The sequence below is a fragment of the Xenopus laevis genome, chromosome 3L (genome assembly GCF_017654675.1).
Source record: "Xenopus laevis strain J_2021 chromosome 3L, Xenopus_laevis_v10.1, whole genome shotgun sequence".
Taxonomy (NCBI): Eukaryota; Metazoa; Chordata; class Amphibia; order Anura; family Pipidae; genus Xenopus; species Xenopus laevis.
In genome coordinates, this window is record NC_054375.1 from 104,887,235 (window position 1) to 104,909,371 (window position 22,137).

The 22,137-nt window shown below is 37.7% G+C and overlaps 1 protein-coding gene across 3 annotated transcripts in view; it reads right to left on the reverse strand.

The window, feature by feature from the left end:
* Positions 1-22,137, reverse strand: part of aqp9.L (aquaporin 9 L homeolog) — a 31,064-nt gene that overhangs the window by 5,811 nt on the left and 3,116 nt on the right. The window contains exons 1-3 of one of the 3 annotated variants that reach the window (XM_041586764.1): positions 20,293-20,395; positions 9,820-9,946; positions 1,290-1,427 (exon numbers count right to left, since the gene is read on the reverse strand). In XM_041586764.1, the coding sequence (XP_041442698.1) occupies positions 1,290-1,427; positions 9,820-9,862 (181 nt within the window). In that variant the 5' untranslated portion in view covers positions 9,863-9,946; positions 20,293-20,395. Of the gene's footprint in view, positions 1-1,289; positions 1,428-9,819; positions 9,947-16,047; positions 16,318-20,292; positions 20,396-22,137 lie in introns of those variants that run through there. The other 2 variants (XM_018253027.2, XM_018253028.2) reach the window with 2 other exon arrangements.

Sequence of the window (22,137 nt, forward strand, 5' to 3'; positions counted from 1 at the left end):
GTTCAAGAATGACTTTTTTTATATGTAAGAAATATAACATTGATACGAGAAGACATTTTTAGGGCCATGATTTCATGTACCCCCTCATTTTGATTTATTTTAATATAATATATATTAGCAATACTAATCTATTTGTTTAAAAGGTGTACAGGAGATAAACAGCTGTCCCTGGCCTATGATTAAAGTAGTATTTTACAATTGTTGGCTGCAGTTGGGAAATCTCTAATGAATGCTACTGTAGCTATTTCCACAGTGGTGCAAAATGTTGAATGGTCATGCAGATGTGACAGCCTACCTGTCTTATCTGATACAATGTAGGACCCTTGTTTTATTGATCTACTTCCAGTGCTGTAACATAACATAAACTAGCAAGCACTCCACTACTCTGTCCCTTTCTCATTGGCTACCATTGGCCCCAACTTCCTGCTTGATAATCATACAAAACCCAGTGCAGATCACTATATCTTCAGATTGTAAAAGGGACATCTGCCATTGACTTCTACATTACCTCAAGAGGTTTGAGATGGAGTATTTTTGGATGCTCTCAGGAACAATTGTGGCAGAAACACTTATCAGTCAATGCTCCCCATAAAAAAATGTTTTAAAATACTTTCCAGTGATAAGATGGCATAACTCAGAAACACCAACGCAAGCATTTGTTAAAAGGTGAGATAACACTTGCCACACATTGCCAGATTAAATTTCCACTGCTCTAATCAAATTTTATTCGAATTTTCCGGTCGATCCGATTCACCCGAGTTTTGAAAATTCTAATTTTTTAATAAATTTCGATTGGTTGAATTTCGAGTTTATGGGAGTTTTAAAAAACTCCCATGAATTCCAAATTTGACCCTTGATAAATCTACCCCCAATTAAAGGGTTAAAGTGAGCGTTCACCCATTCATAAATACGCGCCTAAAACTGCCACACAAGTAAAAATAAAATTGCTGAATTTCCCTTTGTCAGCTAGTGCCAAGCTATATTTCACCTTCTGTTAAATATGCCCAACAGTCTATTATAGGCATAGTATGTACAGAATTTTATAAAAAAAAATAATAATATGTGGGCTTTAATATTATGTTTTATGCTGAGCAAAATTATATTCAGCAAAAAATATATTAACTGTTAGGAATTCAGTTTGACTAGCCCATGACCACAAAGAAGACATATGAACAGAAGAAACAGAACAAAAAAAGTGCGATAAGTGTTTATGAATCAGTCAAATTATTGTAGTTAGTCAAGGGGTCAAGCAGATCTTGCAATAATTGCCATATGAAAACACTACTCACCATAATAGATGCCAAAAACTGCTGCAGATCCAGCTATTGCACCCAAAAACTGTGCACTTACATAGAAAGGAAACTTCGCCCACTTTAGTCTTCCTGTTAAACACATGGCAAAGGAGACAGCCGGGTTTATATGGCCACCTGATAAGGAAGAAGCAATAAAAGTAACTTGGATTATTCTAAGAAATTGGCACTTTTTGGTGGCACCAAGTACTATGTTACACAAATAACATTTTTAAAAGATATTTAGGTAATGAATGGTCAGACATTAAGGGGGTTATTTACTGAAATCTGAATTTATCTTATTGTTTCAATAAATAAAGCTTGACCAAAATTCCATCCTCGATTTTGACTTATTTATTAATAAAATAACTTGATTTAATCAGATTGATAACCAACTTGATAAAATTAAGCGAAACCCTAGATCGTACAATTTTTTAAGACTTTTCTCCAGAATCACTCTTTTTTTCGGGGTTTTGCCAGAAATCCCTGGATTTATCGGATTATCAGGCTAAACCATTCGCAGTCCACTATATCTTGCAATTGGGATAGGGACATCTCCCATTGACTTATACATGACCCTAACAGGTCTGAGATGGCAGATTTTCAGATTCTGGCTTTTTGCAGCATTTTGGGTATAATAAATCTCGAAAAATTTTGGGGTTTTTTTTCACGAAAAATTCAAGTTTTTGCCCCAAAAAGCAAGACCAGATAAATTAAAGAATAAGTAAATAACCCCCCAAGTGAATATCTTGATAGATAAATTGCATTTTTAGCAAAAATTACACGTATCTTTAGAGACTGCTTAGAAATCATATGCCTATCACGTTTCTTTAGAGACTGCTTAGAACTCATTTGCCTACACATGTACAGGCTGATTATTGAACCCATACATCTGTTCAGTAAGATCATTGACCTGTCTGGTTTTCCCAACAAACACAACAAATATGCTGTGATATCAGAGGTTTATCAGCCATATCAATTATTTTGGGGGTGGAAAGAGAAGAGATAATCATATAGTTTGGTGAAAAAACTACTTGTTAAGTAGCTATAAAATGTGTGTGTAGCCAGATTAACCTTTGAAGATGCAAAAGGTGGTACCATCTTAATGGTGATGATCTATAGTCTTTCTGAATCTGTTACTTTACAGTGAGGAAAAACATGTTTATACTCAATGTGAACTTGTAAGATTGCTCTCACAGTAGGATTGTGCTATCTTGTGCTAAAGGGCAAAACAAGACACTCAGCTGCTGTTTCACTTGAAGGAGAAATAGGGGAAAAGTCACATGTAGGCCCCTCCCACAAAATCATGTGTGCACAAAAATTCTACATGGATATTAAGCCATTTACATTGCATCAAATGGAAAAAGCAAACTTATAATTGTATTATTCAACTAATTATATGTGCCAAGGATACATTGTTGAAATGTTAGTCTGGGAATTGGTACAGTAGCCTTTTATATTTATAATATAAAATATTAATGTTTATTCTGGGGTTCTTAATGCTTTGGTTAGTTTAGGTTACTTTTTTACATGTAAACCTTGAGCGTATGAATGAATCAAGGTAACAATCAAGGTAAAGGTGAAATACAGTCAGATCAGTCAAACTGATCCTTAAATTTATCTCTAAATGGGCGTCAGTAAATGACTCCAGATTTCCCCACCCCCAGAATATCTTTGGGTACCACTGATAGTGTTGCATGATATAATTTATTATAACCCCAAGACAATTAGGACATTAACATAGCACATATGTGATAGTGTTATCCGCAGCAGCTAGCAAACATAAGCATGGGTATATTAACCAGACAATGCAAGCAATAAGATGAAGGGGGAATTCAAAGAGAAAAGTTGTTGACATTAAGGGTTAGTTCACAAGAGGAGATTCGGGGAGATTTTGTCGCCTGGCGACTAATTGCCTCGTCTTCTGAGCGACTATCTCCCCGAACTGCCTCAGCGTGTTTTCCCATATAGGCTATAATGAAAAGTCGCCTGCGCTAATGCACACGCGGCGATGCGTTTTCCATAGTCTCCCGAAGTTGCCTCAGTGAGGCAACTTCGGGCAACTATAGAAAACGCATCGCAGAATTGCTATGTTAGCCTATGGGGACCTCCTAGAATCTATAGCCAGTATTTGGCTAAGTTTTGAGAAGTCGAAGGATTTTTTTTGTAAAATCGTACGATCGTATGTCGGACTACCCTATTCGATGGTCAAATTTCAAAAGTTGTTTTCACTTCGAAATTCGACCCTTGATAAATTTGCCCCGTAGTGTGATTTTCTAAATAGAGGGATCACAGTTTGACTGACATGGTTTTCCAGAGTGATATTGTTGATTAGTTAGACGACTCTGTCTGATGAACTTTATATACAAGGAATAACAAAGGAAACCTTCACCTACATCATGTTTATACCTTTGTCGTCTAACTTAGCTGTTTACCTTGAAACATTTTAGCTCAAAATACCAGTGTTTTCAAAGCAACACATTTGTTATTTATCATGACTGATAGAATAGCCAGGATGTTATTGGTATCCTATAGAATTCCTTGTAATCCAGGAAAATAGAATCTATGGCATTAACATACTGGAACTCATGTGTGAGAACCGTAGTTTCTATGATCTGACACATGGAAAAGGTTAAAGGGATTCTGTCATTTTTTATGATGTCGTTTTTATTTCTAAATTACATTGTTTACACTGCTAATAATCCAGTCTACAATATAAATTTTCATTCCTGAACCAGCAAGTATATTTTTTAAGTGGTAATATTGGTGTGTAGGCAGCCATCTCAGGTGATTTTGCCTGGTCATGTGCTTCCAGAAAGAGCCAGCACTTTAGGATAGAACTGCTTTCTGGCAGGCTGTTGTTTCTCCTACTCAATGTAACTGAATTTTACCACTGAGTGCTGTTCTTATATCTACCAGAGAGTTGTTATCTTGTGTTAGTGAGCTGCTATCTGGTTTCCCTTCCCTTTGTTCTGTTGTTAGGCTGCTGCGGGGGGGGGGGGGGGAGGGGGGAGTGTGATTTCACTCCAACATGCAGTACAGCAGTAAAGAGTGATGAAGTTTGTCAGAGCACAAGTCACATGCCTGGGGCAGCTGGGAAACTGACAATATGTCTAGCTCCATGTCAGATTTCAAAACTAAATATGAAAAAATGTGTTTGCTCTTTTGAGAAACAAATTTCAGTGCAGAATTCTGCTGGAACAGCACTATTAATTGAGGCGTTTTGTAAAAAAAACATTTTTTCCCATGACATTATTCCTTTAATTATCATTGTGCTTTACATAATGAAATGCCTTTTCATAACATATCTACCTACAAAATATTCTACACTTTATGCATCAAATCCTGTGTTCATTTAAGCTGTTGAAAAAGGCTTCCCTTCCTCATCTCATGTTATCTATGTTTACTCGCTCAATGGAATTGTGAACTCAGGTCTAGCAAACATGAACTAAAAGCATCAAGGCCATTTGTAGCTCAGTCTTAGCTCAAAGGTTATGTTTTTTTAAATAAGTGACTAAATTGCATTGCAAACATTTTTTAAATATTATTAACAGGTATCAGAACTATCAACCAGAAAACCCATTATCCAAAATGCTCCAAAAATATGGAATTGCCATTTTTCACAGAGCAAACAAATTTAACAAACATTTTTTTAATTATTTACCTATTCTCTCTAAAGGGGTTGCTTGCCTTCCACACACTATATTCAGATAGTTGTTTATGGATTTTACATCAGAAATAAAGACTTTATTCAATTGCTTTCATTTTTTTTTTTTTTTTTTACAGTTTTTTCAGTTTCTAGCTTAATGTTCCTGTCTCTGGTTTTTCGGTCTGGCAGCTCAGTAATTCAGGTGCAGATTTTGAACTGTTACAACTTGCTACATTAGTTGATACATTTCTCAGCACCATCTGTGGAATATTAGCAACTATTGTATCAATTATAATAGGTGCCTTTAATTCTGCTCAGCAGGACCAAAGATAAGAGTTTACAGACCCCCCCCCCCCGAGCTGCTTCAGAAAGACATAAGAAGGTGTAAAATTAAACGTCAAACTTCAATATTAGAAAAACAGAAAATCGGTAACAGAAAATAAAAAGTAATTGAAAAACGTCTTTATACAGGACCACTATGAATTATCTCACATTCACATTTATGGAAATATTTCAGCTTGGCACTCTTGACTGGCATAATAGGCCAATATCAAGAGCAGATCTGATTCAGGTAACCAACTTTTGGCAAATATCTGCTTCTTTAACAGTGCCAAAATGAGTGGATCCTTCAGACAAGATTTAGAGCACAATGGGCAATTATCTACCCTGAATTATAGGAATGTATTATCATAGTTTGTATCACCTAAGCAACTAACACCCCTATATAACAAATAACTCTGTAGGTAGCAAGTGCACTAAGCACAATATTAACAAAGCTTTGTATTGAACAGGAGAGGGAACATTGTTTTTGAAATCCATGGATCAATCTTCTGCATATAAGAGGCTAGGTTACATTTTTGAGGGGGAGCGGGGACAACTGCACTACTGCAGAAGCATTGCCTAATGTGATGAGTGATGTTAAGGTTTTAGCAAGTTCACATGACTAAATTCTCAGTCACAATGACTGAAAAAGCTGGAGCCCATGGAGTGCAACCTTTCCCCTACTAAGAAAGGCAAAAAAGCAAAGCCTTCTGAAGCAGTGTCCATTTTACCTCAATCATGTCACTCCCTAGATAAGTACTAATTGCCTTTTATTATCAATTTTTATACTCTGGGTCATCATTGAAAACCCCTTTTCCATCACTATTATAAATGATTAAATAACAGAATGTAGTGTTACCTTATAAGGGGATGGTATTTATCCTTCTGCTTTTTGGCACCGGTTCTTAAAGCTAATCCTTATTGCCTAGTTCAAATTATGAATTACTAGTGTTAGACAGGTTGTTGCCTACCTGAGTGCTTTCATGTAATTGCAAATCCAATAGGCTCAGCTAAGTGGTATTGAGGTTCTGAAACCTGACCTTTTCCATTCATAAATGCATTTAAATTTCTGACCATTTAGTGATCTGATTTTCGTTATTAAAGACCATCCTTCAAAATTATTATTTGCTTGACATATTACGTAAATTATTATTTGAGTCATCTGAAACTCACAAAACCTATTGGCTGTGAACTGGATGGTTTCTTTACATGCAGTCTCTATGTTCTGTAAATTTATCTAACCACAAATGATTTTGTTGGGGTTTTGGACTGTGATATACAGTAATTTAAGGGACTGTAAAGGTATTTACTTGCCTCATGCTATACACATAATACTTCCTTCATACTAAAAAATAGATTTTAACTCTCACATAAGGCATTATGGCCAGAGACATGCAGATCACTCTTTTATGGCCAACTATGCATCCAGAACCACTGGTTTTATAGTACAGATACAATCTAATAGTTCAGAGCCATATATCCAAACTTGTTTCAATCTTGTTAGATAGATGTTATCAGTGCAAGATATTGGAACATGGCTTCTGAGTGGGTAGAACTTGGAGAGTAGCAAAGCAGAGAAAACAACCTGGTTAGGGTATGCAACAGAAGGGCATCTTGGCTCCTTTTAGCCCATCTCCCCTAACCAGGTTGGTTTCTCAGCTTCGATAATTTAACAGACTAACACATCAGCGATACTTTACAGCTGAACGACTAAGGGGGAAAATACAAAAATCATATAGGCTCTTTGCCTGTTTAAGTGCTTTATCTACCTAATCAGTACAATACAGCAGACATATATTTTATTTATTCACTGTACAAATAAGTTAGGGTGGTAGAGGATTTGCTGGTACATTATCTGTCAAATCCACTACAAAATGTTTCCAGCCACAGCAACCTTAAAGTGAGCAAACTAAGAAAGGAAGTTGTCCCTTATAATATAAATGTGCGAGAAAGCTCTGTGAGACACATACAATTTCTAGGGTTTCAGCTGTACTATCATAAAAACCCTATGTCTTGCATGCTCAGCTATAACTTGAGGGAGGGAATATGCATGCTTCAAATAATAGGACAAATTATATTGAACAGGAAATTATCTCACGGTTTATCTCATGAAAAACTCTTCTAAAATCTACATGGTCTATATCAGTGATCCCCAACCAGTAGCTCGTTAGCAACAAGTTGCTCTCCAACCCCTTGGATGTTGCTCCCAGTGGCCTCAAAACAGGGGCTTATTTTTTAATTCCAGGCTTGGAGGCAAGTTTTGGTTGCATAAAAACCAGATGAACTGCCAAATAGAGCCTCCCGTAGGCTGCCAGTCCACATAGGGGCTACCAATAGCCAATCACTGCCCTTATTTGGTACCCCAGGAACTTGTTTCATGCTTGTGTTGCTCTCCAGCTCTTTCTACATCTGAATGTTGCTCACAGGTGAAAAAGGTTGGGGACCCCTGGTCTATATGGTTAAAAAATATCCAGACATATGACCATTCAACATTGCATTCATAAACCAAGGGTATTAATATGAAATTGGTACTCCCTGCTGCTTTCTATAGGGGCTTTCCACTAAATCATGTGAAATTGGCTTCCATTCACAAGTGAGGTTGGACACTAATGCCAGGAACAGGCCTTGCTCAAAGTTAGAATTTTAATTATTTCCACAGATTTTCAGCTGAGTTCAAATTAGGAGTTTGTGTGGGCCAGTCAAATTCTTCTACTCCCATCTTAGCAAACTGCTTGTGTGTGGGGGCATTATTCCACTGAAATTGGAAACAGCCTTCCCCAAACTGTTGCCACAGTAGGAAGCATAGCATTATTAAGATTGCACAATGTTTTTTTAAGGCTTGCTTTCAATGGAACCAGGGGTACAGGACCAAACCATGGAAAACAGCTCCAGTCCTTATTCCTCCTCAGGACTGCTGATAGAATTATACATGTAGGCAAGTAGCGTTCTCTGATGAACCAAGACTTTTTCATCAATGCCTTTCTAGGACACATTTCCACTGCTCCAGTGGTTGAAGTTGTGGAAAAAATGTAATCTTTACACTAAATGATAAACTGTTTAATTTATTGTCTGCCATAGCTATGGGCTTGGCACATTACTTCCACAAATAGCTTCACAGTTGCCCAATCAGAATATATGACCATACCATTTGCATTAAAAGGCCTCAAGGGCGCTGCTGCTATGAGGAGAGTTGACAAACTCAGGGGACAGGATCACCACTGAAAAACCTAGTGCAGAACCTTGATGACTGAACCAAATAATTTACCTTTATATAAAAACTACATGTGTTTTAAATATGCAGGGCAAATTTAAGTTCTAAGACTTGGTGTGTCTCACCACTTGGGGGCCGATTCACTAAGGGTTGAATATCGAGGGTTAATTAACCCTCGATATTCGACTAGGAATTAAAATCCTTCGACTTCGAATATCGAAGTCGAAGGATTTAGCGCAGATAGTTCGATCGAAGGATAATTCCTTCGATCGAACGATAAAATCCTTAGAATCGTCTGATTCGAAGGATTTTAATCCAACGATCGAAGGAATATCCTTCGATCAAAAAAAGTTAGCCAAGCCTATGGGGACCTTCCCCATAGGCTAACATTGACTTCGGTAGCTTTTAGATGGCGAACTAGGGGGTCGAAGTTTTTTTTTAAAGAGACAGTACTTCGACTATCGAATGGTCGAATAGTCGAACGATTTTTACTACGAATCCTTCGATTCGAAGTCGTAGTCAAAGGTCAAAGTAGCCCATTCGATGGTCGAAGTAGCCCAAAAAAAACTTCGAAGTTTTTTACCTTCGAATCCTTCACTCGAAGTTAGTGAATCGGCCCCTAAGTGTGTAGTAGAATCTCATTTTAAATGCGATTTAAATTTTTTTTTACTACTATAAAAAAAACTATGAAAAGCATCATTAATACCATAACAAGGGCACAAGAACATGAATAGGCCTGTAAATTAAATTATTCATGACATGGATAAATCTGAAAACCTAAGCAAAAAGATAGCATAAAAGTATGGCAACATAGGCATTTCCCTCTACAAAGCACAACTCTAAATGAAAATGTAAGAGTACTGTTAGTAAATACATTTTCACTTGTTTATTATTTATTTATTGTTTATTATTTCACTTGTTTATTAGCATGACCTTTATAGAGTTCCACCTGATTTATATCAGTTGGAAATAATACACATATTAAGTGGGTTATATACTAAAATCCAATTTTATCGAATTATTTTATTTAAAAAACCACGACCAAACTCCCATACCCAATTTGACCTTATTTATTAATCTCGGGAAAACCGAAAAAATCGTATCGTAGGTTTGTTTGGGTTTTTAGCCAAATCGTACGTTTATTCAGTGTTTTGCCCAAAAAGCCAGAAGTTATCAGATTTTCGGGCTAAACCCAACGCAGACCACGATAACTTCCAATTAGGATAGGGACCTCTGCCATTGACTTATACACAACCTCGGTAGGTCTGAGATGGCGGATTTTCAGGTTTGAGAGTTTAATAAATAACCCCCTAAGTGTTTTAAAAATCCTATTATTGTGAATTACTTACCTGAGACCCCTCCAGCGACATAAACTGCTATAGTCACTGCCATTGCAAAGCCCAGGTTATTTGTGAGGTAGGCATCTGAGGATCTATTGCTAAGGACAGACGTTGCAACACAACCACAGCCAAGAATCTGTATGAGAAGAAGACAACTGTTTAAATGATATGCCGACAGTATAGTTACTTAGGCCACAATAACTTTCTATGCATGATGCTCAGGTAAGAAATCTTTATAAGAAATTAATCTTTTTTAAGTTCTAGGACTCAGATTTATCAACTCAGGAGCCTGGTTATATGTTAACTCTAATTGACATGAACACTCAGTAGCAATGAATGTGTCCAGTAAGCAACCTTAACGACTCATTAATCATTGGGAAAGGCATTTATTCAATAGTCTGGGAAGCATCTCCTGGTTTTGGTGAGCATTCGCATTTCATAAATCTCAAGTGAACTGGCCTCTTTGTTTTTACTACAGGGAAGCATTTTTACGTTCTATTGATCACAGGACTGAGTAAATATGATTTAGATATTAGCAATATCTTGCTACATAATTCTCTGTAATTCTTCCTTGGCAAACCATGACATGTCGCCCTTGAGGGGAAGCAATATAATGAACAACAGTAAAAACAACTAAATAATATGTCTTTCAATATAGTGAATGGATTAAAACCTTTTAAAGTAATGTTATACCATAAACACAATGACTTGGGCAAGCACAGATATAATAAAAATATATGGTGTATTTAAGTGTGTGGTCTTTAAAATAAACGCTCATCATAATGATGATAAATTTACTATGATATTTAATAGACCACAGTTCCCTGCTATTCTTGCCAATACTTTGACAAAAGAGCAACACTGGTAAGATGCATTTGACCAACAAGCTACCACCTTATGAGAACAAAAAACATATGTGCCGTCGGTTTAAAAGCAAACTTTAACCCCTAAATGAATACTTAAGAACCAGATAGTTTATATCAAATTAAGTGGCTTATTAAAGAATTTTACCAAACTGGAATCTATATTTAACTAAATATTGCCCTTTTACATCTCTTTTTGAACCATCATTTCGTGATGGTCTGTGTGCTGCCTCAGAGATCACCTGACCAGAAATACTACAACTCTAAGGGGCAGATTTATCAAGGGTCGAAGTGAAAATTAAAATTTCCAATTATAATTTTGAATTTAAAAATTCAAATTTTTAAGTTTATTTTAGTGTAATAGTTAAAATTCGCTTCGAGTTTTTTAAAAAAAAATTTGATTTGAGTTTTTTAAAAAATTCATATTTCGAAATTTGACTATTTTGCCATCTTAAACCTGTCGAATTAATGTTTTAGCTTATGGGGAACGCTTATGGAGACATCCTGAAAATTGAGTTTTTTTTGGTGAAAAAACTTGAATCGAATTTGATTCTAATTCGATTCAATTTTGCAGGTCAATCCCATTGACCCGAATTTGAAAAGTGTGATTTTTTTTTAAAACATTTTGGTTGGTCGTTTTTTTCCCCCGAATTTCTAGTTCATGGGAGTTTGTCGAATTCATTTTAATTTTCACTTCGACCCTTGATAAAACTCGAAAGTCGACCCTTGATAAATCTGCCCCCATCTGTAACAGGAGGAATTGTGGGAGCAAAAGAAAGAACATTGTCCATTAATTGGCTCATATGACCTAACATGTATGGTTTGTTTGCACCGTGAATTGTAGGATCCCAGGGGTGGCCCTATATGCCAATTTTCTATTAAGGATTATGGCACATACAACTAAAAAAGTATTTTATTATGAAAATGGTTTATTTATATAAAGCAGGGTTTTACCTATGAGCTGTTTTATTCAATATATTTTTATAGAGACCTACATTGCTTGGGGGGGTATAGTTTTCCTTTAAAAGTATTTTTTATATCCAGTTGATTTCAGATTCACATATGTGAACAAATGATAAAACAGTTTGCAACTAAGAATGTTCCTTTCAGCTCACTTGCTTTTATTTACAGGCAGTAATAGCAAGTGACAGATGTACAGCAGACACAACCCCCTCTATATTACCATCACCTTGCAGCACCTTGTTGATGGTAAAACATCTTACTTATGGAATTGCGAGGAATGTCGTGAAGAGGCATTTTTGCAGAATTATGCGAGTAAACCAGAAGTGATTCAGGTTAATTTTAATGTTTTGTCACTCTTGCTGAAAGTAACTTTGAGTGGGCGACAAACCATCCCGTGTATGCTAACACTAAGGGACAAATTTATCAAGGGTCGAAGTGAATTAGAGGGAATTTTCGAAGTAAAAAAATTCGAAATTCAAAGTAATTTTTTGGATACTTCGACCATCCATCGAATAGGATACACGACTTTGACCTCATATTCGTTTCGAAGTAAAATCGTACGAATATTCAACCATTCGATAATCGAAGTACTGTCTCTTTAAAAAACTTCAACTTCAATACTTCGCCAAATTAAACCTGCCGAAGTGCTATGTTAGCCTATGGGGACCTTCTAGAGCATTTTTCGAAGTTTTTGGAAGTCGAAGTAAAATCTTTCAATCGATCTCTGAAATCCTTCGAATCATTCTATCTTACCATTTTACTTTGACCGCAGGATACCCAAATTCGATGAAAAAAACTTTGACTTCGATATTCGAAGTCGAAGTATTTCAATTCGATGGTCAAATTTCGAAGTATTTTTAACTTTGAAATTCGACCCTTGATAAATCTGCCCCTAAAGGTAGCACATTTATGTAAATTGTATGTGTAGATACCTTTGAAAAGACTAATGTAACTGCATAGCAATGCCTTGGTATATTCCTTACAGCCACAAATATTTACTTAAATTGTGCTAATCGAGCAGAATTGGCTAATGGCCATTATTATCTGCCTCAACACATCAATGTGTCAGCACACCTTCAATGACTGATAATATTACGCACATATTTATACATTGCTTTGTATAGCTGCGCCATTTTAGTAGAGCCTTACACAGAGCAAACAAGAATCTATTATTCATTTTCTCTGTGATATTGGGTACGTATGTATTTTCTCCAGTTTGAAACTCCTTAGATTAAAATGTGAAAATTCTCAGGTTACAGATACTACCACATTTATACGGTAATTTAAAACAATGTGAAATATGGGAATGATTTAATACAGAAGCTTTGTATGGTAAAACCCCATCTAATATAAACATTTCAACTCCAAACAATACTAATTGGACCTGTTATACAGAATGCTCAGGACCTGGGGTTTTCTGGATAAGGGGTCTTTCCATAAGTTGGGTTTCCATACCTTATGTCTACTAAAAAATTAAAACCAAAAGGATTGTTTGCCATCAATAATGATTCCTTATATCTTAGTTTTGGATGGTATTGTTTCATTTTATTACAGTGAAAAAGGATTTTTTAAAGAATGTGAATTATTTGATTAAATTGAGTTTATGGGAAATGGCCTTACAGTAATATGGAGCTTTCTGGAAAATGTATTTCTGAATAATAAATCCCAGCAGTATAATGATCACTACATAACACTAGAACTGTCCTAGAACTGTCTGAAGATGTGTATGTATAATAATTTTTTGCCAGATTTCTTCTGGTTGAGGTTTTTAGGGCGAAAAATAGAATGTTTTGTGGGGAAAAAAACCTAGAATTTTTAGAGATTTATCATACCCCAAAGCTGCTAAAATTCCATATTCGAAAATATGTCATCTCAAACCTGTCAATGTCTTGTAGAAATCAATGGCAGATGTCCCTGAAGTTGTTTCTTGACATATGCGCTGAATAATCGGAAAAATACTGTGTTTTTATCCAAAAAAGTCGAGTTTTTGTACAATACGAATTGACTCTTGATTGTGTTGTGGCGTTTTTGTCGCTCCAATTTTTTCAAGAAAAATTATTGATAAATTAGTTAAAATCATGGAAGGAAGTTTGCTCGGATTTCAGCAGTTCCTGCTCACACAAGCTCACAATTTTCTTCACTTGGGAATCAGACTGATTTTTCCAAAAAAGCAAACACACAATCAAAAATAAAATAAATGGTTGGGCCCCCAGCCCCCCTAGAGCTCTCTGATTGTTTTCAGGAGGAACCCCATGAGTGTTAAAGAGACATCATAACCATTAATCCAAAGCCATGAAAATAATGCAACTACGTAAGGCCTGGTCAAGGTTATAGATGCAGAAAGTTTCCAACTGAGCATTTTGGTCTCTGGCAAAGATTAATTATGCACAATAAGACATATCATATTACCTTCAAGAGTCTGCTGATGGTTAGGGGTCAAAGCTTTCACCTAAACTGACAATATGCATATTAACAAACCCTGTGACAACTTAGTTTCACTTATAAAGAGGGAGTGCAAAACAGAGCCCATTAGCTACCAGATAAACAATTTTACTTTGCCTGGCACTAAGTAACTGATTGCTATTTACTTAGTAAAACAAAAAGGTCAAGATATATCCACCTGATCCAACAACAATGGGATTTCTCGTAAACAAGAGCCGGACTTCTAAGGGTGGTGGTGGGGGATTCGGGGGAGACAAATCTCCCCTACTTCGGGCAACTAATCTCCCCAAATGCCTTCCTGACGGCAAGAATGAGAAACACTAGAGGGATGGCATACATAGCGATTTATTTTCCAAAGTCACCTGAAGTTGCCTCACGAGGAGGCGAGGTATAAAAGAGACATCATAACCATAAATCCAAAGCCATGAAAATAATGCAGCTACTTAAGAATGCCTTCCTGTCGGCAAGAATGTGAAACGATGGCATACATAGCGATTCATTTTCTGAAGTCGCCCAAAGATGCCTCACAAGGAACCTTCAAGCGACTTTGGAAAGCCAAAGCGATTCGTATGCCATCCTTCCGGCGATTTGTATTTGGCGTGAAGGCATTTTGGGGAGATAAGTCGCCGAAGAAGAGAAGATTTCTGGGCGATTAACCTCCCCCGAATCTTCACGTGTGCCACCACCCTAAAGCTTAGTCTGCTGCAGGAGAAGAAATAAGTTATAGCCTCTCACTCTAAGAAAACAAACTACATGATGACTTCTTTAAACTCCACCACCAGGGACATAATTCCCTTTCACAACATCAATTTTACTAATTCCTCCACATGCAATCATACAATGGTTGACCTAACTTTTTCTAATACAGATCTAACACTTTCAAGCATAATTAAACTGATTGCATGGCCAGTCCGTGCTCCTGGCTCATCTGTGGGCATGAATGGCTCTTGCTTTTTTTTTTTTTTTTACTTTCTCTATCAGTTACCCATTTTAAGCATGTTGTCTATATTGTTATATTAAAGAGGTTACATTTAATTGCTACACTCAATCATACAGTTGTTCTCCAAAAACAAAGCAATGGATAGGGACCTAATAGCACATAGCGCATATATATTTAAAGAGAATGTACTAGTTATTTAGAACAATTCACCCTGTTACTTATAGTGATAGGCAACCTGCAGCCTTTTGGACATTGTGGATTGCAAAGAGGTTATTGGTGGTGGATTTTGTAGTTCAACCAATGTAAAGCCACAAGTTGTCTATTCTACATGCTGTGCAGAACTCAACTTCTGTCTCTTCCTATTTACATTCAAGGCAAAAACAAACAGCAAATAACGAGATGGAATGCCTGATTATTTCTACATTGACAGGGAATATCTGGTGAAATTATAACATTGCAAATAAAAAAGTTTATACCACTTGGGATTTCAACATGCGTTAATATTGTATAAGATATCTTCCCCCACCACTAACAAATCTAATGAACTACAAACATAAATGTAATGAAATACCATCACTGTATAAAATGTTCAGAATGCATAATAACCCATATTCTCATATCTTTTAATACCACTGTGGTTAATTAACTAAGTTATATGAAAGAAAGTTGTTGCATTAGCAATCAGGTAGTTATATTCAGTAGGCACTGCCTGCAGAGTTTCACACTGTAACCTTTTGTACAGTTCATATTCTTAAAAACTCTATAGTTGGCTGAAAATGCCTTGTGGAGGAACTTTGGCTTAGTTTGCAGAAACACTAATCATGTTGCATATTTGTGATAACAGGAAACTGAATTTGGCATTAAGCAAAATAAGTTCTGTGGCAGTGGCAGTTCTAATTCATGAAAGCAGTTTTATTGTGGATAATTACAGCCTATCAAAACTGTAGGCAAGCAGCACATAGTGGCAGTTATAGTCCCACATCAGCACAGTCCCACACGCACAGAAACAGGAAAACAGCTGATACTTACTATAAGTAAACATGTGGCGAAAAACTCAGAAAGCGTTTCTTTTGCTAGGCTGTTCTTCAGAGCTACTTTCTGCTTAAACTTTCTGTAGACTTTCATAGTCACACTGTTGTAATTGGAGCTTTTCCTTTCAGTTTCAGACATCTTCTTTTTCTGCCGTTTTGGCTTCTCAGATAAATTTTACACACGTGGAAGGCGCGAGCTATTACTGCACTAAAAGGACTGATTCATATAGTGCCAGGAAAGTCCTGTGCCTGCACTGTCATTGGTTCTCTGCAAACTGACCCCATGTCCTGAAATATTCCCACCCTCAGCAGGATGCATTCACATGGACTTTTTTCCCCTCTTATCAGTAGCTATTTACTGTGCATTGTTAACACACTGAAAGCAGACTTTAAAGGAAAAGTATACCCCCAAAATGAACACTTAAGCAACGGATAGTTCATATCATATTAAGTGGCATATTAAAGAATCTTACCAAACTGGAATATATATTTAAGTAAATCTTGCCCTTTTACATCTCTTGCCTTGAGCCACCATTTAGTGATGGTCTCTGGGCTGCCTCAGAGGTCACCTGACCAGAAATACTTCAACTCTTACTGTAACAGGAAGAAGTGTGGAAGCAAAAGACACAACTCTGTCTGTTAATTGGCTCATGTGACCTAACATGTATGGTTTGTTGGTATGTTTGTGTGCACAGTGAATCCTACGATCCCAGGGGGTGGCCCTTATTTTTTAAAATGGCAATTTTCTATTTATGATTACCCAATGGCACATACTACTAGAAAAGTATATTATTATGAAAATGGTTTGTTTACATGAAGCAGGGTTTTACATATGAGCTGTTTTATGCAATATCTTTTTATAGAGACCTACATTGTTTGGGGGGTATAGTTTTCCTTTAAGGGGTTGGTCACCTTTGAGGTAACTTTTAGTATATGATTTAGAGAGTGATATTCTGAGATAATTTGCAATTGATTTTCATTTTTTATTATTTGTGGTTTTTGAGTTATTTTATTATTCAGAAGCTCTCCATTTTGAAATGTCAGCAGTTTGGTTGCTAGGGTCTTGATTACTCTAGCAACCATGTACTAATTTGAACAGCGTCGAACTAGGGCCCACAGGGTCTGCCACAGGGTCCCCCCTGCGCCCCCTCATCAGGCCCCCTACCTGTCACCATCCCTCTAGAGGCCCCCCAGCCACAAACCCCTCTTTGGCTCCTGCTCATACTTGTGCTGCAGTTTCTGCTGTGATAAGGGCTGGGGGTGCAATCAGGGGGCAACGCTGGTCGTAGGAAAGTGTGGGTCTGGGTTGGCGGGGCCCACAAAGCGCCGGGGCCTACATGGTTTTTACCCAGTACCCCGTCGGCCCAGTCCGACCCTGAATTTGAATAAGAGACTAGAATATGAATAGGAGAAACCTTAATAGAAAGATAAGTAATAAAAAGTAGCAATCTATTTTGCTAATTGCAAGTATTATTTGCACGTTTGGCATGGTTGCGGGTCAGGCTAGGGAAGTACACTATGCCTTTGCTCTCGAAGATTCCATAACTTGGAACATAAGGTACAAAAAAAGGAAGATACATGCACAAAAACCTCAGATCAAACATTTAATTGTGCAAATTCACCGAAATATATCATCAAACAATTACATAAGTATACAAGTGTTTATGCATAATACATGTCTCCCCCGTCTGCATACCTCATATCAGTTAGTCCCTCCTGATGCGTTTCGCGCCATTGGGCGCTTCATCAGAGGAGACGCTTTAAAAAATTAAAATGTGTCTTGTAGTTACAAAGTTATTAGATCAGCATTTTGCCACCCCTGGTAACTGGCTTTCCACATAGCAGGAGTTTGCTTATCATTCATCAAAAGCTCCGTTTTCCCCTCAGGTAAAGAGAAGCTGATGGGCTCCCATCCTCTGAGCTTTTTCTCTGCACTGACAGCCTGTGTACAAACACAATGAGCAGGAATCAGTGGGAAAATACAAAGTTTCTCATTTCCACACAATTATCAGCTCAGTGAAGGTTGAGAGAAGTTGAGTCTGTGGCTTGTGTGCCTCACCCTTACCCTTGTATGTGTGGGTTCCATATGTCTGGGGATAAAGACCCCCATTGTAATCCAGCCATTTAGCTACTAAGGTTACAGATAAATAGAAGAATTGCTGTAACAATCATCGTGGTATATGCTTCCAAATTTTGCTCTAATCTGCCCTAACACTGGATCCCCTCCATCCAGTTATTTAAGGCTTCCCAGGGGCCAACCCCACAGTCTGGGAATCTATAGAATAGACAGTGATCCCCAACCAGTAGCTCGTGAGCAACATGTTGCTCTCCAACCCCTTGGATGTTGCTCACAGTGGCATCAAAGCAGGTGCTTAGTTTTTAATTTCAGGCTTGGAGGCAAGTTTTGGTTGTATAAAAATCAGGTGCACTGCCAATAAGAGCCTCAATGTAAATTGACAATCCACATAGGGGCTTCCAAATGTCCAATCACAGCACTTATATTTCAGCCCAAGAACATTTTTTAAGCTTGTGTTGCTCCCCAACTCCTTTTACTTCTGAATGTTGCTCACGGCTTCACAAGGTTGGGGATCCCTGGCATAGAGGGAAATTGATCTAGCATGGTCCTCTGTAATTTGTTCATAAGCAGGTTTTTTGAGCGTGTGTAAGTTCAGATTCCATGTAGTTACCGACTGTGGCAATGTTTTAAACAAAAGCAAGGAAATATACATGAAGCAGTTGTGGTAAAAGAGCAGTGTTAAAATATTGACTATTGTAAAAAATAAAAATTGACAGTCTGAAATTATTGCTGCTTGTCTTGTATACCTTAAAACAGTCACACCGAAAAAAGAAAGAAAAAGTTTTAGAATTTCTAGATTTTTCACTGAGTGAAAAGTTTAAGAAACTCTGATATGTGGGGATTAGATTTTGTTTGTTTCCTTTATTCATTTAAGGAAAAAATTAGATGAGGGAAAGGTTATATATATTTTTAGATGGTGACTGAATGTGCCCAGGCTTGAATGATTGCCAGGCTTCTGGCTGACATAGTGCTAAGCTTGTGCTTTCATAGCAGAGCAATCACACTGGACATACAGTACAAGCTTCTTGAGCAAGTGTTAGTACACATTTTTGGGCCTTGCAGACTGTGTACATGTAACACTTTTTATGCCTACTGTATGCACCATAATTCAGACAATAGTTAGTTAGATCCTCATCTGAAATCTCTAAAAGAGATTTGACAGGCTGCAACATCAGGTGCTTGAATGCTGGAACTAGAGTAAAAGGCAGGGAGCTTGATGCATCCTGGTTCCACCCTACTTACACCATCATATGTATTTATTAACATTGGGGACAAACATCACTGGTGATGTTGCCTATAGCAACCAATCAGGCATAAGATTTCAGTCACCTACAAGAGAAAACAAGAAAACAAAAGCAAATAAACTCCCTATATATGTATATATAGGGAATACATTGTAACATAGTAAGTTAGGTAGAAAAAAGACACGCGTCTATGCCCCTTTTAATACAGCTCAAGACCTTATTTGCCTTTGATGCTGCTGACTGGCATTGCTTGCTACAGCCAAGTTTATCATCTACAAGGACTCCAAGGTCCTTTTCCATAATGGATTTGCCTAGTGCAGTCCCATTAAGGGTATAAGTGGCTTGGATACGTTTACATCCCATGTGCATGACTTTACATTTATCAACATTGAATCTCATTTGCCACTTAGCTGCCCAGATTGCCAGTTTGTCAAGATCGTGTTGCAAGGATGCCACATCCTGGATGGAATTAATTGGGCTGGATAGTTTTGTGTCATCTGCAAACACTGATACATTACTTACAATACCCTCCCCTAAGTCATTAATAAACGTCGACCCAATAACGAGCCCTGAGGGACCCCACTAAGAACATTACTCCAAGAGAATGTACCATTAACAACCACCCTCTGTACCCGATCCTGTAGCCAGTTTCCTATCCATGTGCAAATATAGTTTCATTAAGCTCAACAGACCTTAGTTTAGAAAGCAGACATTTGTGGGGTACGGTATCAAACGCTTTGGCAAAATCCAAATAGATCACATATACTGTCCCCCCCCCACTGTCCATCATCTTACTTACTGTGTAGAAAAAACCTCACGGCACTCAGGTCTACGTGAGAATTGCAATCTTTTATTGAAGCGGAGTGCAATGCAACCTTTCAGGGTAACCCGGGGGCCGGGGCAGGCTTGTTTGTATACATACCTTTTTGGTGCTCTGGTGCCACCTGCAGTCGCATACCGGAAGTGATGTCACTGGCGGGTCTTTTGATCTCAAACAGCGTGGTTTAAGCGTTCTGTGCCTATGGAGTCCTTACAGTGCTACAACATGGATCAGGCTGCCTTACAATCTACTGGGTGAGTGCCCTACCAGCATATTTATATTTTATGGTTCTGCAAAAAGAGCTGTTCATTTATTTTTACTCTCGTTATGTCCCTGCTGCTTCTAAAAACAGCACAGGAGGGAGGAGAGTGCAGATTTCAGACCCTGTAGGGCATGTGTCAATCCTGCTATAAAGCATAAGAGACTTTGCCAGACATGCTTTCAGGAATTTGCTGTGCATGATAAAGAAAGAGAGTCTGCTTCCACTTCTACTATATCCTTCAATCAGGAGTCTATTATGCAGGGGATCAAGAACGCTGTAGCTGATACACTAAGGCAACCTATGGTTTCTAAAGAACCTGTTTGTTCTACCTCTTTTGTTTAAGATTCCTTATATCAGAGGATTATGAATCCCATTCCTCTGAGGAGGAAACTGAAAGTTCAGAATGTTTGAGACTAATTGATTCCTTCCCTAATTCAGCTGTTAGGAATAAAGGACATAATTGACCAGGAGTGGGCGAAAGGCCCTAAAGAGTTTCCTTTTGAGAATAAAAATTTCTAACCTTTATCTTTTTCTTAGGAGTACCTGGCGATCTGGGAAAATCCGCTACCTGTGGATGCTCCAGTGGCCTGTCTGTCTAAAAAGACTGCACTTCTGACTGAAAACATTTCAACTTTAAAGCATCCAATGGACAGACAGAATTTAAGAAAGCACTGTTAACAGCAGGAGCTGCTTGTAAGCTGCAGTTGCAGCTATTTCTGTTTTTAAAGCAATGTCTTTTTGGGCAGAGAACATTGATTAGGCTGTTATGGAGAATTCTCCTAAGGAGGCTGTCTGTGAAGCCATTTCTGATTTGAAGTAAGCAGCGGAATTGTTCTAAGGCAACAGTAGATTTATCATGATTGGCAGCCTGTAATATCTCATTTACCACTGCGGCTACAAGGGCATTGAGCTTCGCTCCTGGAATGCGGATACAGCTTCAAAAAATATTTTATGTAAACTTCCCTTCGAGAGTAAGAGTATTTTTGGTAAATCTTTGGACGATATTATTTCCAAATCTAAGTGTTTTCAAGAGAGAAGACAAGATGGGTTCTTCCAGGCAAAAAGAGGAGGCTTGATCCTACAGGCCTGGGAAGGAATACAAGTCTGCCTGGCATTCTAGTCAGTTGTGATTTTTTCATGCCTCTAAGGCTAAGAATTCCAGATCCCCTAAAATTCAACCAAAGCCACAATGAGATGAGGCTGGTCCTACTTTTTCAAAAGTCAAGACAATTTTTCATTTCTTCAGGGAGAACCAACAGTGGAGCCGATTATTCAGTCTTTCAGGACTACATACCTCAGCTACTTGCAAAGGAGGCAATTTTGCCAGTTTCCCCTCAGCAATGGGGTCTAGGCGTTATTTCCCCTTGTTACAAAGGCATCAGGAGATATATGGCCTATTCTAGATTAAGATTTATGAACAAGTTTTTAAAACATCAGAAATTCAAGATGGAGTCACTTGCCACAATAAAGTTGGTATTCCACACAGGTGATTAGTTAGCTTCTCTCAACTTAAAGGATACATATCTTCACCTTCTTGTGGCAGAGGAATATCAGCATCTTTTAGTATTTGCCTGGGAAGGTCTCATTTTCAATTTCATTGCCTGCCTTTCTACCTTGCCAAGAACCTGCACCAAGGTGTTAGTGATGCTCATTAACAAACTGAGGAAAGAGGAATTGGAAGTCCA